The 16,141-nt window shown below is 54.3% G+C and overlaps 1 protein-coding gene across 4 annotated transcripts; it reads left to right on the top strand.

Annotated features, from left to right (window-relative positions):
• Nucleotides 1–1,836: 1,836 nt before the first annotated feature.
• CDAN1 (codanin 1) lies at nucleotides 1,837–15,010 on the top strand. 4 transcript variants are annotated; one of them, XM_030931364.1, is made up of 28 exons: nucleotides 1,837–1,963; nucleotides 2,178–2,656; nucleotides 2,880–3,086; nucleotides 3,283–3,452; nucleotides 3,589–3,702; nucleotides 3,785–3,863; nucleotides 4,595–4,715; nucleotides 4,894–5,003; nucleotides 5,768–5,857; nucleotides 6,524–6,599; nucleotides 7,096–7,301; nucleotides 7,586–7,706; nucleotides 7,846–7,992; nucleotides 8,153–8,319; nucleotides 8,720–8,807; nucleotides 9,058–9,147; nucleotides 9,321–9,375; nucleotides 9,572–9,705; nucleotides 9,796–9,899; nucleotides 10,102–10,260; nucleotides 10,642–10,705; nucleotides 10,886–10,964; nucleotides 11,150–11,298; nucleotides 12,472–12,579; nucleotides 12,728–12,791; nucleotides 13,219–13,400; nucleotides 13,650–13,757; nucleotides 14,294–15,010. In XM_030931364.1, exons 1-28 carry the CDS (start codon nucleotides 1,874–1,876, stop codon nucleotides 14,417–14,419), a joined length of 3,687 nt encoding a protein of 1,228 aa, XP_030787224.1. In that variant the 5' UTR covers nucleotides 1,837–1,873; the 3' UTR covers nucleotides 14,420–15,010. The 4 variants fall into 4 exon arrangements, 3 of the variants coding, with proteins under 3 accessions (XP_030787224.1, XP_010382079.2, XP_030787225.1); XM_010383777.2 differs by having other exon boundaries at nucleotides 1,854–1,963; nucleotides 2,883–3,086; XR_004057442.1 differs by lacking the exons at nucleotides 13,219–13,400; nucleotides 13,650–13,757; nucleotides 14,294–15,010 and having other exon boundaries at nucleotides 1,854–1,963; nucleotides 11,150–11,251; nucleotides 12,728–12,758.
• Nucleotides 15,011–16,141: the final 1,131 nt, after the last annotated feature.

Raw genomic sequence — 16,141 nt, 5'->3', positions numbered from 1 at the left:
GCATGCAAAATCTAGTTCTATTTGTGTGATGGTCTGGATTTCAAAAGTGGAAAATATTATTTTTCTAATTTAATAAAGTTATTGAATACACCAGATGTTACAAGATCAACTGGGAGCAGACAGTGTTACTGTAAATGCAGTGCCACATCTAGAAGTTCCCTAGAAAAAGCAGCCCAGGACTGAAGAGAAACTAGGTGTTCAGTGTCCCTGCAGGTGAAAACCAGGGTGCAAGGATGTTAGGAGATGTTTTCCTCCAATAAAATTATTAAAAACTCCTTTTTAGTCCATTATTCTGTCTGGCTGGAGGTACTTTTTCCTTCTCCATAGGAAATACCCCTTCTACCACTAGAGAGATTCCTGCACCCCCACCTCGTCTTTCCACCTTTAACCTTGCTTTGAACCAGAGGAACTCTCAGGAGGCATTCACAAGGGCACTGCCTCACCCCTCCTAGGTTGGTTTGACCTGGAATGTTAGTGCCATCTGTTTTTCTCCGCCTGGATTCCCTTGCTTGATTTCTCACTAAACAGCAACCTCCAAAATGCTCTCTCAGGTTGTTTTGTTTTGTTTTTGAGATGGAGTCTCACTCTGTCACCCAGGCTGGAGTGCAGTGGCGCGATCTCGGCTCACTGCAACCTCCGCCTCCCAGGTTCAAGCAATTCTCCTGCCTCAGCCTCCTGTAGCTGGGACTACAGGCACGAGCTACCACGCCCAGTTACATTTTGTATTTTTAGTAGAGACACGGTTTCACCATGTTGGCCAGGATGGTCCCTTATCTCTTGACCTCCTGTTCCGCCCACCTTGGCCTCCCATTGCAGTCCAGCCTGGGGGCAACAGAGAGACTCCATCTCAAAATAAAATTAAATAAAGGAGATTAAAACAAATTACTCAGGCTGAGTGTTTACCACCCCTGTAATCCCAGCACTTTGGATCTGCCACCCCCTCTGTGCCAAAACATTAGCTGGGCTGTAGCCCTAGGGAGGCTGAGTTGGGAGGATTGCTTGAGCCCAGGAGGCCAAGGCTGCAGTGAGCCCTGCTCACGCCACTTGCACTCCAGCCTGGGCAACAGAGCAAGACCCTGTCTCAAAAGAAAAAAAATCCTCAAGCTCCCAGAAGCTAACCATGATATGCTTACTGACATCTAAACTGCAAAGTAGTTGAAATATTAACCTCATGTAAACCCATTTAAGTAAATAAAGCTACATACAAGAGATTCTGTGTGCAGGGTGGCCCGAGGCACTTTAAGGGTTGTGGCTTGGAGATTATTAAGAACCTCCTAGAAATAATTCTGTCCTAAATGGTCAATCAGTTGATGGTAAGCGCTGAAAAGCCGATAGGTACTGCTCGGCCAAGGGATTGAAAAATCGGCCTTTGAGCAAAAGTCAAAATGAAAGATTGGATTAACTTTATAATTTCTCTGGGGTGGTGCCAGTTGGATCTAGGAAACAAACTCTTGAAGGAATGTGCTTAGAGCAGAAGATAGAAGCTGGTGGCTGTCTCTGTTCCCCTCTACCTCTCTCCCGGGTCCTCGGTCTCCCCAGAGGGGCGTCCGACCCGCAGCAGCCCCACTCCCAGCTCGAATCCTTCCCTTCAGGTCGCTCTAGGGCGGGCAGCCAAGGTGGGCCTCCCCAGGCGCTGCGATCCGCACTTCGCCTCCCAGCAACCGGCCTGTCGGCCGGGGCTGAGGACCCAGCGAGGCCTTGACTTGGGCCTGGGCAATAGCCGGCCCCGCCCCGCGGCCCGGCCCCGCCCCTCCAGCCCGGTCCCTCCCCGCGCCGCGACCCAACGGTCGCTCCCCGCCGCCGGCCCCGCCCCTCCCTGGCCGCCCGAGGCGCGCCGGCGCCTGCGCAGTCGCCCCAGAGAGCCCGGACCGGGATGGCGGCCGTTTTGGAGTCGCTGCTGCGAGAAGAGGTGTCGGTCGCAGCCGTCGTGCGGTGGATCGCGCGCAGCACCCGGGGTTCGGAGGTAACAGCGCCGACACGCCCCCAGGTCTGACGCGAAGCCGGTTCCCGCAGTGGAGCCCAGCCCTCAGTCCCCTTTCCCGAGGGCGCCGGGCTGCCAAGCCGGGCCGAGTGCGCTCCAACTGGGCGCCGCTGCCCGGGCAGCCCACCCGAGGCTGCTCGCAGCCCCCGGGCCGGCGGCTGACTCTCTCGCCCCTCGATCTGTGCTTCTGCCCTAGGATAACCCCGGGGAGGCGGCCGCGCTGAGCTCACTCCGGCCCCTGCGGAAAGAATTCGTACCGTTCCTGTTGAACTTCCTGAGGGAGCAGAGCAGCCGCGTCCTCCCGCAGGGGCCCCCGACCCCCGCCAAGGCCCCGGGCGCCTCGGCAGCCTTGCCAGGGAGGCCGGGAGGCCCGTCGCGGGGCAGCCGCGGGGCGCGCAGCCAGCTCTTCCCTCCGACCGAGGCCCCGAGCACCGCCGCCGAGGCCCCTCTGGCCCGCCGCGGGGGCAGGAGGCGGGGCCCGGGGCCGGCCCGCGAGCGTGGAGGCCGCGGCCTGGAGGAGGGCGTCAGCGGGGAGAACCTGCCCGGAGCCGGGGGCCGGAGGCTTAGGGGCTCTGGCAGCCCCAGCCGCCCCAGCCTCACGCTCTCTGATCCACCAAACCTCAGCAACCTAGAGGAGTTCCCTCCCGTAGGCTCGGTTCCCCCCGGCCCTGCAGGGTGAGACTCGGCTCTCATGCAGGAGATGGGTACCGCGAAGGCTCTGGGGGAGTCAGTCATTCGGGCTCGGCGCTCCGCAGTGGAGCGCGAGGATGGGGAGAAGGCTGGGGGTGATGGTGAGGGTTTTTGTGGGGGGTTTTTTTGCAAGAGGTCTAGCTGTTGCGGTTGTGGAGGGGAGATGTTTGAAGACAGGAATTTGAGAAAAACCTGTGGCTACTCTCAGCAGGACGAAGCCTTCTCGCAGGATCAACCCAACTCCGGTGAGCGAAGAGCGGTCACTCTCCAAGCCCAAGACCTGCTTCACCTCACCCCCCATCAGCTGTGTCCCCAGTTCCCAACCCTCAGCCCTGGACACTAGCCCTTGGGGCCTTGGCCTTCCCCCAGGGTGCAGAAGTCTGCAAGAGGAGCGGGAGATGCTCAGGAAGGAGCGGTACGGCCTGGCCCCTCCTGGGGATGTCGGCTTCCTCGCTATGGGGCATCTTCAGGGGTTTTCCCTGAAATTGATGTCCCTCTTGGGGACTCTGGGTTTGTCTCCTGGGCTATTGGTATCTTCTCTGGAGGGACCTGAGCGTGGCCGTGGCAGGGGAGCTAAGCTGACTGCTCATGAAATTTCTTTATTCCCATAGCTCTAAGCAGCCGCAGCAGTCACCTACCCCTACCTGTCCCACCCCAGAACTGGGGTCGCCCCTCCCCAGCCGGGCAGGAAGCCTCACAGATGAACCTGCAGACCCTGCCAGAGTGTCTTCCCGCCAGCGCCTGGAGCTGGTAGCCCTTGTTTACTCCTCGTGCATTGCTGGTGAGTGAGAGCAGAGGGAGCTGGAGTGGAGATACTTGTAGAACTGCTGGGTAAGAGAACTGATAATGCACCTGGAACTGAACCTTGGCTCCGAATGGTGCCCCATACCATGGGATTTCTTTTTGTATCTATCTAGAGAACCTCGTACCAAACCTCTTCTTGGAGCTTTTCTTCGTCTTTCAGCTGCTCACTGCCCGGAGGATGGTGACTGCCAAGGACAGTGACCCTGAACTAAGTCCAGGTGTCCTAGGTCAGTGAGCAAGCCTCCTTTTGAGACGTGGGGTCTAGAAACAGGACCGTTCTTAACTGACAGTTTGGTACTGTCCTTCTAGATTCCCTGGAAAGCCCACTGTTCCAAAGCATCCACGATTGTGTCTTCTTTGCAGTGCAGGTTTTGGAGTGTCACTTTCAGTGAGTTTCCCTGGCTGAGGCATTTGGGCCTCATTCTTATCATCTGCTTAGCTCTCTGGCTGCTTGGGACCTATGCTGGTGCTTAACATGGGGGCAGTGGCCCTGGACCTTCTCCTACCTGTAATCTTTCATTTTGTGTTGAGGCTATATGAATGTAGTACTTAAAAGAATGAGATGGGGCCAGGTGCGGTGGCTCATGCCTGCATTCTCACCACTTTGAGAGGCTGAGGCAGGACAGTCACTTAAGCCCAGGAGTTTGAGACTAGCCTGGGCAACATTACAAAAATCCTATCTCTACAAAAAAAAAAAAAAAAAAAGCTGGATGTGGTGGAGTGCACCTATAATCCCAGCTACTTAGGAGGCTGTGGTGGGAGGATCACCTGAGCCTGGAAGGTCCAGGCTGTAGTGAGAGCACGCCACTGCAGCCCAGCCTGGGTGACAGAGACCCCCATCTCAGAAAAAAAAAAAATGGACCCCTGTGGCCTTGGCAGCTGAGCTCTGGGTTTCTGGGTAATGTACGTGTCCTGTTGTCTTGGTCCCTGCTCTGTAAAGTCTCATATCCTCCCCTTTACTTTCATTGTCTTTGATCCTTGACCCATGACCTTGCAGGACGTATCTGGGCTTGCCTACCTGCACCATGCCTTAGAGATCCTGTGTGTGGTGTGCAGGTGCTTGCTTCCTACTTGCAGTCTGTGTTCTGGTCTCAGTCATAGGTGCTCTTGTCCCTGCAGGGTTCTTTCCAACCTGGACAAAGGGACCTTGAAGCTGCTGGCTGAGAATGAGCGGCTGCTGTGCTTCTCACCAGCTCTGCAAGGCCGCCTTCGAGCTGCCTATGAGGGCAGTGTTGCCAAGGTAGTGACCCCAACTTAGATGCCCACTAGCCTGGACCTAACCCTGCCTAGCTTTCATAAATTCAGGCAACCCTGCTGACGACACTTAAGTGTAATGTGAGCTAACTCTGGGCAAGAATAAGAGGGAGAAGTGTTCTCAGCATGACCCTGCGGTTCCTAATGTTCCTGCTGTATTTTAGGTCTCTCTGGCAATGCCTCCTTCTGCTCAAGCTGTCTCCTTTCAGCCAGAGACTGACAATCGTGCCAACTTCTCCAGTGACCGAGCCTTTCATACTTTTAAAAAACAGAGGTGATAAGAAAAGGGACTTTTGGGGGAGGGAATGAGATGACATTTTTCTGGAAGAGGCAGCTGTTTTGGTTTCATAGAAATTAGGAGTTTGGCACTAACAGGTGGTAGGTTAGTTCTCCCAGCTCCTTCCTGCTGGCCATCATAGGGACCACCTGGCTTCATTCTCGTGTGTGCCTGTGAACCCCGGAGCTTAGCCAGCCGTTCACAGGTGTATGGCTTTAGTCTCGGGGTTCTCCGGCAAGAATGTGCCAGGATGAACTGTCACTGCCCACAGAAGTCCATGAAGCCTGCAGTGTGCTGCTGTCTGTAGCACTACTGTCATCACGTAGAGAGCTCTGGGGAAATTTAAAAAGGGCTGCGGCCAGGCGGGCACGGTGGCTCCTGCCTGTGATCCCAGCACTTTGGGAGGCCGAGACAGGTGGATCACCTGAGGTCGGAAGTTCTTGACCAGCCTGGCCAACGTGGTGAAACTCCGTCTCTACTCAAAATACAAAAGTTAGCCAGGCGTGGTGGCGGGCACTTGTAATCCCAGCTACTCCGGAGGCTGAGGCAGGAGAATCGCTTGAACCCAGGGGGCGGAGGTTGCAGTGAGCCGAGATCACGTCATTGCACTCCAGCCTGGGTGACAAGAGCAAGACTCCCATCTCCAAAAAAAAAAAAGGTGGTGGGTGGGCTGTGGATAGTCCTGTCCTCAGTTCTTCCAGGGATGGGAAGGCACTGGTGGGAGTGAGTGCCTCGGCTGATCAGGCGTTCTTATGCGTCAGGGATGTGTTTTATGAGGTGCTGCGAGAGTGGGAAGATCACCATGAGGAGCCTGGCTGGGATTTTGAGAAGGGCTTGGGCAGCAGAATCAGGTGGGTGCTCAGACCTTGTCTTGCGCCTGGCAATGAGTAGCTCAGTACTGGTCGGTGGCAGGAGGGATGGAAGAGGGAAGGCTTTTCCCCTGCTCCTTCCAGCCATTAGATGTTTTCTTCTATCCTCCAACATCTCTTTAGTTATTGATAACTCTGCCTCTACTCGAAAGGGATGTCTCTCCAGCTCCTTCCACTCACAGGTGTCTTATCCTTGTTCTATAGTGGCAGTTGCTTAGAAAGTCCAAAGCTCTTACCCCAGGCTGCTTGAGGTTTTTTTGGCCCAAGTCACTGGTTCGACACATCCAGCCTCCATCTTCTCCATCCTCTAGTTTGGGCAAGTCTGGTCACTGTGTAGGTAGATGCCTAGGCTCAGAACGCGAACCTCAGTCCAGTCACATTGCTCATGAAGCTCGCCGCCTGTCAGTGTGGCTGAAGACAGGAGGGTGGCATGATTTCTCGTTTGGTTAAGTGCACCTCTAGCCTCAGAGGACCTTGGTGCTGAGGGAGTGTCCCTTGCCTTCAGTGTCCCTGTGCAGTCAGGTTCTGGCTGAGGTCTGCTCAAGTCCCTGGTAAAGGGCTGGGAAGTCCAGGGGTTCGCTGCTTCTCTCAGGTCTTTCTCCCTCTGCCTCCTCTCCACACCCTTCATTCCTGCCTTCTATTCCTCAGGGCCATGATGGGCCAGCTCTCTGCAGCCTGCAGCCACAGCCACTTTGTTCGGCTTTTCCAAAAACAACTACTCCAGGTAACAGCCCCAGCAAGAGATGAATCCACATTAAACAGCAGGTATCATAGGCAGCCACATAACGGCTGCACTTTGGGATAGGGCGGACAGCCTGGCAGATCCTGGGCTGGAATTTGAACAAGAGTTCTACTCCTTGCGGAGTGGCTGAAACTCGAGTGGCCAAAGAAAAGCCAGGGCACTCTCTTTGACATGTCCTGGGCCCTGCACCTCCCCCAGGAAGCCTTCCCTTTGATTTGTGCTGTGGTAAAGAGCCCAGGCTTAGTAAGTAATCAAGCTTTGTTTCAGATCCTAGCTCTAGTGACCCTAGGCACATGCTTAACCTTGGAGTTTCAGTTTCTTCACCTGTGAAACAATACTGTCATTCACACCTCAGAATATCTAAAGGCGTGACACAGTTGGCATTCCTTAAATGTTCATTACTTCTCCTTATTTTTTGTTCAGTCCCTCCCTCCCACTTACTGATTTTTTAATTTCTCTCCTTCCTCTTCTACCCCAGATGTGTCAGAGCCCTGGTGGTGCCGGGGGCACCGTCTTGGGCGAGGCCCCAGATGTGTTGAGTATGCTGGGAGCTGACAAGCTGGGGCGGTTGTGGCGCCTACAGGAACGGCTTATGGCTCCTCAGAGCAGTGGGGGGCCCTGCCCACCCCCCACCTTCCCAGGCTGTCAAGGCTTCTTTAGGGACTTCATCCTTAGTGCCAGCAGGTAGGCTCCGCTGTGTCTTGCAAGGAATGGGGCAAAGGCCAGGAAAGGTTTGGCTTCCCAAAAGGGTAAATAGTTCTCTAGTCTCCTTTGCCTGGAGATAGGCTCCTTCCAGCTCGTACTTGCTGGCTTCATTGCATTTCTCATTCTGTCACCCATGTGGGTGATTTCGTTGCTCCTGGGCCTCCTTGTCTGGCTGCTCCCTTCCCTCTGGAGTGCCCCTTCTAGATTCTGGCTCTTCCTGTGCCTTTTCCAGTGCTTATGCCCCACCCACCCCTTCTTCTCAGCTTCCAGTTTAACCAGCATCTCATGGACAGTCTGAGCTTGAAGATCCGGGAGCTCAATGGCCTGGCCTTGCCCCAGCATGAGCCCAATGATGAAGACGGGGAGTCAGATGTAGACTGGCAGGTCTGAAAACAGAACAAGGGAAATCATGGGGTCTGACCCAGGAGGGAAGGGGGTATGTTCAAGAAGAACTTTGTAACAGACCGAGAATTGTTCTAGAAGCCTCATGCTTGGACCTTTTATTTCCCTTGATTCCATGCAGGGTGAGCGGAGGCAATTTGCTGTGGTGCTTCTTAGCCTGAGACTTTTGGCTAAATTCCTGGGCTTTGTGGCTTTCCTGCCATACCGGGGGCCTGAACCTCCCCCGACCGGTGAGCTTCAGGACTCCATTCTGGCCCTCAGGAGCCAGGTGAATGGGCGGGGGATTCTGGTGAGGAGGGAGCAGGGAGGACCAGCCAGGCACTGAAGCTGACTGGTTTCCTTGGCTATTCTGGAAACCAGGCAGGTTAGAGGGCACCTCCCAGCCCTTCCTAGGGACCCACCCCCTGACCGAGCTCTGGCCCTTCCAGGTCCCTCCGGTCCTGGATGTGCGGACTCTGCTGCAGCGAGGGCTGCAGGCCCGCCGGGCGGTGCTCACCGTGCCCTGGCTGGTGGAGTTTCTCTCCTTTGCTGACCATGTTGTTCCCTTGCTGGACTATTACCGGGACATCTTCATTCTCCTGCTGCGCCTGCACCGGTGAGCGGAACAAGGCTAAGGCTTGACGAAAGGATTCAGGAGTCAGGGGACATTGGTCAAGCCTGCTATTAATAAAGAGGGTCAAGCAGTCTGCATGTGTGTGTGGTGCCCCGGCCATAACTGAGCCCTGGGAGAGGCAGGATTGGCTCCCCTGAGGTGGATGGTGGGAAAGATGGTGGGAAATCATCTGCACTTTCATTGGCCTCATGCTGTTCCTGAGGTGGCCCCACCGAGAGACAGTCCCCATGCAGGAGGGGGCGCTGGGGGGATCCTGCTTGCTGACGTGGCCCCAGTCCCTTTCAGTTCTGCTTTTGCGAGCCAGCCTCCAGTGACAGCGTTTGCCTCCTCCATTCCCTTCCCCTTTCTGCTCAATCCTGTGTACTGCCCACTGATGTTTCAGGAGCTTGGTGTTGTCGCAGGAGAGTGAGGGGAAGATGTGTTTCCTGAACAAGCTGCTGCTACTTGCTGTCCTGGGCTGGCTTTTCCAGGTGGGCAGAGTGAGGGTCCAGGTTGGGGAGTGGTTCTACAGCTGAAAATGGGGAGTGGGCAAATGTCTGAGTACGAATGAGGCAAGGGCTGGAAGACAAAGGTTCAGGAAAGGCCTGGTGATTCCCATCGTCTCAGAGGAGGCTGCTTTGAAGCTGGCGCCTACACCCTGGGACCATGCAGGAGGTGCGGTGGGGTGGGTGGGGGTCTCTGAAGTTGACCTGAGTTGTGACTGTCTTCCTGTCTTGCCAGATTCCCACAGTCCCTGAGGATTTGTTCTTTCTGGAAGAGGGTCCCTCAGATGCCTTTGAGGTGGACACAATAGCCCCAGAGCATGGCTTGGTGAGTGCTGGGGTCCAGCCAGAGCCATGGAAAACTCAGGAATAAAGGAAGTGGGCTGTGTGGGGAGGCCCGGCCAGGGGCAGATGTAACCCTTGTAAACACCCTGCCAACTGCCTGTTTCCTGGGCACGCTGGGGGAGGGGCAGCCTGCCGACCCCGGCCTGTTCTCCCCAGGACGCCGCGCCTGTGGTGGACCAGCAGCTGCTCTACACCTGCTGCCCCTACATCGGTAAGCACCCGTCTCCCTGCACGGCCCCTGGTCTGCCCCCTCCATGAGCACCCAGAAGGCTCCCCTGGCCCAGCTCCCTCGAATATTGCTCCATTCATAGTCATTCCTGGGTTTCTGAACCTCTTGACTCCACAAATCTAATTCCGATACTTGGGGAGAGGGTGCTGGAACTGAGAACTCGGACTTACTGATGCAGGGGAGCTCCGGAAACTGCTGGCGCTGTGGGTGTCAGGCAGCAGTGGACGCAGTGGGGGCTTCATGAGGAAAATCACCCCCACCACGACCACCGGCCTGGGAGCCCAGCCTTCCCGGACCAGCCAGGGGCTGCAGGTAAGGGCAGGGTGGAGACAGCCACGGGGGAAAGTGGGGAGGTGGGGGGAGGTCGTAGGAAGCCTTGCTGCCTCTCCCTTCTCCCGCCAGGCGCGGCTTGCCCACGCCTTTTTCCACAACCAGCCACCCTCCCTGCGCCGGACTGTAGAGTTTGTGGCAGAGAGAATTGGATCAAACTGTGTCAAACATATCAAGTAAGAGTGGGTTAAGGATCCTGGTCTCATCGCCCTACCATTTTTTCCCCTCCTTTTTCCTCAGTTGCTAGGCTGAGGAGGTCAGCCAGAGGGCGGGTGTGGGGCTGAAGTGGCGGACACATTTTGAAGGAAATTCCCATAAATTTGCAGCCCCTTTCCCATTAACCCTCCAACCACCCCCACCTTGCTGTCCCTGCTGCAGGGCTACACTGGTGGCAGATCTGGTGCGCCAGGCAGAGTCACTTCTCCAAGAGCAGCTGGTGACCCAGGGAGAGGAAGGGGGAGACCCAGCCCAACTGTTGGAGATCTTGTGTTCCCAGCTGTGCCCCCACGGGGCCCAGGCATTGGCCCTGGGGCGGGAGTAAGCAGCGCTGGTCCATTTGATCCACTCTCCTTTTGGCTTTCTCCGTCCTTTCTTTCCGCTTTCACACTTACTTTTTCCCTTTCTTCTCTCCACGCCTCCTTTTTTCTTCTCGCCGCCCCCATCCTGTATAAGCCCTGCATTGGCTGTAGGCCTTCTGTGGCACAAAATCCAAACCTAAGTTTGGGAACGTGTATGATGCTGTGGGGCTGGCAGTAGGGCTTCTCTTCTCTCTGGCACCTGGGGTGGGGTGGAAGGGCAAACGGTGCCTCCTTCCAAGGTACAGCCTCCCAGACCAGATGCTTGGTGCACTCTGGGCATTTACTTCTACAGCCAGGCTGAAACACGCAGACACCACTGACCCCGTCCGTCTCCTTTTAGGTTCTGTCACAGGAAGAGCCCTGGGGCTGTGCGGGCGCTGCTTCCAGAGGAGACCCCGGCAGCTGTACGTGGGAGGGAGGCCTGCAGCTAGCAGGCCAGGCGGTTGTGGGAGAGGTGCACGGAGTAGTTGTGTACACACACAGCTGTGTGAGGCTGGTGGTGGGGGCAGGGGTTGGTGCCCGACTCTGGCATCCCTTGTTGCACCCAGCCCTCCCCTAGCCCCGACTCTAGTTCTGGTTCGCAGGTTCTGAGCAGTGCAGAGAACATTGCTGTGGGGCTTGCAACAGAGAAAGCCTGTGCTTGGCTATCAGCCAATATCACAGGTAAGGTCCAGGAGAGGGGAATGGCTGAATCAAGTGTTTAAAAAGTAGACTGGCAGAGAGTCGGAGGCATTCTGGGGGAGATGGGGCTGAGAGCCAGTAGGAAACAGCAAAAGGCGTGGGTCAGCATGGCGAGCCTGTGCAGGGCCCTCCCGTGATTCCTTTTCCATTCTCCCTCTGGCCCGCAGCACTGATCAGGAGGGAGGTGAAAGCAGCAGTGAGTCGCACACTTCGAGCCCAGGGTCCTGAACCTGCTGCCCGGGGGGAGCGGAGGGGCTGCTCCCGCGCCTGTGAGCACCATGCTCCCCTCCCCTCCCACCTCATCTCCGAGATCAAAGTACACGGCTACCCTACTCCCCTTGGCTTCCCTGCTCCCTCTCCCTGCTGTTCTCACACCAGCTCCAGGATTTTTATGTAGAAGCTGTCTGTGCTGTCTAGCTAGTCCCCGTTTCACTCATTACTGAATGGGGTTAGGTAGGGCAGAGCTGAATTGAATGGTTTTCCTAATTGTCACTCTGACTTTTTAATCATCCAAAAGGGGAAAAGGGCAGATAAGACATTTTTGACTAAATGCTTATTATGCAGATGGCAATGAGAGTGGGGTGGTGAATGGTTTGATAGCAAATGAGTCTCTAGGAAGCAGTCACCCCAGTATTTGGAGACAGTTTTAGAAATGTTCTATGCAAGAGGTGATGCTCGTTTAGTTATAGGCAGTAAGAATAAACCATTGGTTCTCCTAACTTGATTTTAAAATTCAAGGACTGTCTAGAGCAGGAGTCAACAAACAGCCTATGGACTGAAGCGAGCCTGCCCCTTGTTTTGTGGGTGAAGTTTTGGTGGAATGCAGCCGTATTCATTGGTGTGCGAGCTGTCTATGGCTGCTTTTGTGCAACTACTGAACAGCAGAGTTGCATACTTGGGACAGAAACTTTATGGCTTGCAAAGCCTAAAATATTTACCGTCTGGTTCTGGTCTAGGGTATGATCTAGGAATAGAGATTGGACTAGGGACTAAGGTGCAATGACTGAAAATGGAGATTATGTAGGAGGGAGAGGAAGAGGCTTAGTGGCCATTTGATACTGGTTGTCAACATGCAGAGGATTTCTGCATTGAAAACTCAGCTCTCCAGAGAAGACGAACAGAGAGGCTTCAGAGAAGATACTAAGACGGTATCTGATAGGCCAGTTTCCTTACATGCTTCAAGAATAAGATGCCCCATGGGAGTTGGTTAGCTACAGTTTGGTCCCAAGTTGAGTGACGTTTCCCATGCTGTGGCACCCTGCTCTCAGCTGCCCTCCTCCATCTGTTCCCTCTTTTGTTGTCCACGTGGTGCTTCCCCCTGGCTGTGCTGTCCTGCCCGAGTCCCAGACCTAGGGGCAACTTGGCTTCACTCACCATACCCTGGGGCCCTATTCTGCCTCTCCCCCACTGGCCGATCCCTGTCCCAAGCCGAATTCTCCATGGCATCCTGGTCCCCAGCGCAGGGTAACATCTCCCCCGCTCTCCACAGGACGTGCTCTCCTTGGCCGTGGGGCCACGGGACCCTGACGAGGGAGTTTCCCCAGAGCATCTGGAACAGCTCCTAGGCCAGCTGGGCCAGACACTGCGGTGCCGCCAGGTGAGATGTGGCATCTGCCACTCAAGGGCTGCTTTTTTCTTTGTCCTTGTGTGAGACCTGATAACCAGAGCCACACTGGCTTAGGGCTGGTTCCCGCAGCAGTAAGCGTGGTGATACCTATGCTCTCTCTTTCCCCCGCCCACTGCAGTTCCTGTGCCCACCTGCTGAGCAGCATCTGGCAAAGTGCTCTGTGGACTTAGCTTCCCTCCTCGGTATGGCTCCTTTCCATCAAATCCCTCTCTTGCCCGATCCCCCAGATCTCAGTCGGGTACAAGCAAGATTAGAAACAGCCCGCTTCTGTCCCCATCTTTTTTTGAGAGACGGAATCTTGCTCTGTTGCCCAGGCTGGAGTGCAGTGGCACAATCTCGGCTCACTGCAACCTCTGCCTCCCGGGTTCAAGCAATTCTGCCTCGGCCTCCCAAGTAACTGGGACTACAGGTGCCTACCACTATGCCCGGCTAATTTTTGTATTTTTAGTAGAGATGGGGGGGTTTCACTATGTTGGCCAGGCTGGTCTCGAACCCCTGACCTCGTGATCCGCCCGCCTCAGCCTCCCAAAGTGTTGGGATTACAGGCGTGAGCCACCGCGCCCGGCCTGCCCCCATCTCTTAAAGCTTGGCTTTCCTCTCTTTCCACAGTTGCAGATCAAATTCCCATCCTAGGTCCCCCGGCACAGTACAGGCTGGAGAGAGGGCAGGCTCGAAGGCTTCTGCACATGCTGCTTTCCTTGTGGAAGGAAGACTTTCAGGGGCCAGTTCCGCTGCAGCTGCTGCTGAGCCCAAGAAATGTGGGGCTTCTGGCAGACACAAGGCCCAGGGAGGTGAGTCAGACAGGAGGAGGAAGCATCTCAGCCCTCTGCAGTCACACTCTGAACATGTACCACCCTTGCCTCAAACTATGAGCTGCTCTGCTTTATTTATTTCCCTCTTCTGTTCCACACAGAAATGGACTCCATTTATCCATCTCAAGTCTCTTCCCAGCAGCTCTGTCCTTTGAGATCTCAATGTGTGTCATCAGGGTCACTCTGCCATCCCCCTAGCAACCCTGACCTTCTCGGTGTGTTTTGCAGTGGGACTTGCTGCTATTCTTGCTCCGGGAGCTGGTGGAGAAGGGTCTGATGGGAAGGATGGAGATAGAGGCCTGCCTAGGCAGCCTCCACCAGGCCCAGTGGCCAGGGGTAAGGAGTCTCCTGTCTTATGTGTAGAGAGAACAGGTATTTATATATCCCATCTGTCCTGAAAGGAAGCAAGTGATGGGGCCAAACTAAGTGGATTTTTGTCAAGAATCTTCAGGGCCACCCTGAAATTGTCCCAATTTGAGTAGCTGTTATATGAGGGACTGTGTTAGTGGGAAGACGGAAGGAAGGCAGTCATTTGGAAAGCAGCTCAGCCCAGTATGTGGGTTTTTTAAATCAGAATAACCTGGATGTTAATCTCAGCTAGTAAATTTTTTTTAATTTGAGGCAAAATAATTCATCTTTTAATGGGACTAATAATTTCAAGATGGAAGTAGATGCACTCAGTAGTACTCAAAAACTGGTAAAGGCTGTGCCTCCCCCATCAGGGTTCACTCCCTGCCATAACTTCAGCCTCCCAGAGTACTAACAGACAAGGTTTCATGTCCATTTCAGTGTGGAGGGCAGTTGAGAAAAAATAAAGGTGAGCCATTGAGAATTACATGCTGCCTTTTTCCTCATCTTTCTACGTATTCCAGGACTTTGCTGAAGAATTAGCAACACTGTCTAACCTGTTTCTAGCTGAGCCCCACCTGCCAGAACCCCAGTTAAGAGCTTGTGAGTTGGTGCAGCCAAACCGGGGCACTGTGCTGGCCCAGAGCTAGGGCTGAGAAGTGGCCCTGCCTGGGGCATCTCACCAGAACCCTGGACCCCCGCCTCACGAGGAGGCCGAAGTGCCCACTGCGGACCCTCACTGGTGGGGAGTAGCCGGGTCTACAGTCAGACTTCCTGCTCTGTGAAAGGAGGATGTCGCTGCCTGGCATCCCACCACACGAATCCTAGGAGGAGGAGAGTTGGCCTGATTCAGGATTATGGCAGAAAAGCCCAGATGACAGTCCTGAAGTAGAAGAGGTGGTGTTGATCTCTTGGATACTAAATGAAATGAGGTGTGTGTGGGCTTGTCAACAGAATTCAAGCCTCATTTGCTATCCCAGCAGTTCTTAAAACTTTGTGGTCTTGAAACTCATGACTAGAGGCAAATGACTTCTGCTTAACTCACGAAGAAAAAAATACGAATCTTGGGAGTCTACATTTTCTTATCACCAGAAGCTGGACTGCCATCTCCTTAAAAATGCCTAACATAGGCCAGGTGTGGTGGTTCATGCCCGTAATCCCAGCACTTTGAAAGGCCTGAGGTAGGCGGATCGCTTGAGATCAGGAATTCGAGACCAGCCTGTAATCCCAGCAATTTGAGAGGCCTGAGGTAGTTCGAATCGCTTGAGGTCAGGAATTCGAGACCAGCCTGGCCAACATGGCGAAACTCCATCTCTACCAAAAATGCAAAAATTGGCCGGGCGTGGTGGTGTGTGCCTGTAGTCCCAGCTACCTGGGAGGATGAGGCACGAGACTTGGCTTGAACCTGGAGGCGAAGGTTGCAGTGAGCCGAGATGGCCCCACTGCATTCCAGTCTGGGTGACAGAGCAAGACTGTCTTAAAAAAAAAAGGCCTAACAACAGATAAGGTAGGACTCAACCAACTGAAACCTGACTTCCCCCTACCCCGTACCTTCAAGCCCCTGTGCAGGTAGTAACTCTTGAGACCTCTTTGACCAGGGACCAAACACAGGGCATTTAGAACTTTTTAAAATAAACTGGTTTTCTTTAACAAGGGCTTGATGTCTAGTCATTTTTAAACCCTTTAGAAGGCTGCAGAGCCTCAGGTGGGCTTTAGGTGGAGCGCTGTAATTATGGCTTTGCTCTGTCCATCACAAAGTGAGCTACCTTGCCTCTTAGAAATGCCTGTATATTCCACTCTAGAGAGCTAGTATCTGGCAGCAGTATCTATTAATTTATTGTCAGTGGTACTGACTTCTCCTGTGTAACTCATTTTATTTGTGGGAGAAAGGGTTAGGATAATGTAGTTTCCACACACACGATATTCCCTAGTGAACCACATGGTGGGGCAGTGTTGTTAATGCTTGTTAAGGCCGGGGTGTTCGATTTGGCTTGGAGTTTCTCACAGCAAAAGCATTGCTTCTTGATTACAGCAGTATCGAGCTCTATAACTGAGCCATTGATTTTCACAGGTTCACACCTGTAATCCCAACGCTTTGGGAGGCCGAGAGGATTGCTCGAGTCCAGGAGTTAGAGGTTACAGTGAACTATGTTTGTGCCACTGCACTCCAGCCTGAGCAAGAGAGAGACCCCTATCTCTTTGAGGAAAAAAAAAAGGACTACTCTGGTCATGTGCATTACCGCCAGGAGCTGGGCTGGTAATATAATCCTCAGGAGGACCTAATGGGATCCACTTGTGTGACCACGGTAGAGCCAGGAAACCCCATCAACGTAGAAAGTGAAAAACGGGAGTTTTTCTGTCACCACCTTGTA

Source organism: Rhinopithecus roxellana, chromosome 5 (genome assembly GCF_007565055.1).
Source record: "Rhinopithecus roxellana isolate Shanxi Qingling chromosome 5, ASM756505v1, whole genome shotgun sequence".
Taxonomy (NCBI): Eukaryota; Metazoa; Chordata; class Mammalia; order Primates; family Cercopithecidae; genus Rhinopithecus; species Rhinopithecus roxellana.
The sequence above is the reverse complement of the archived record's forward strand: the minus strand, read 5'-3'. Positions and strand labels throughout refer to the sequence as shown.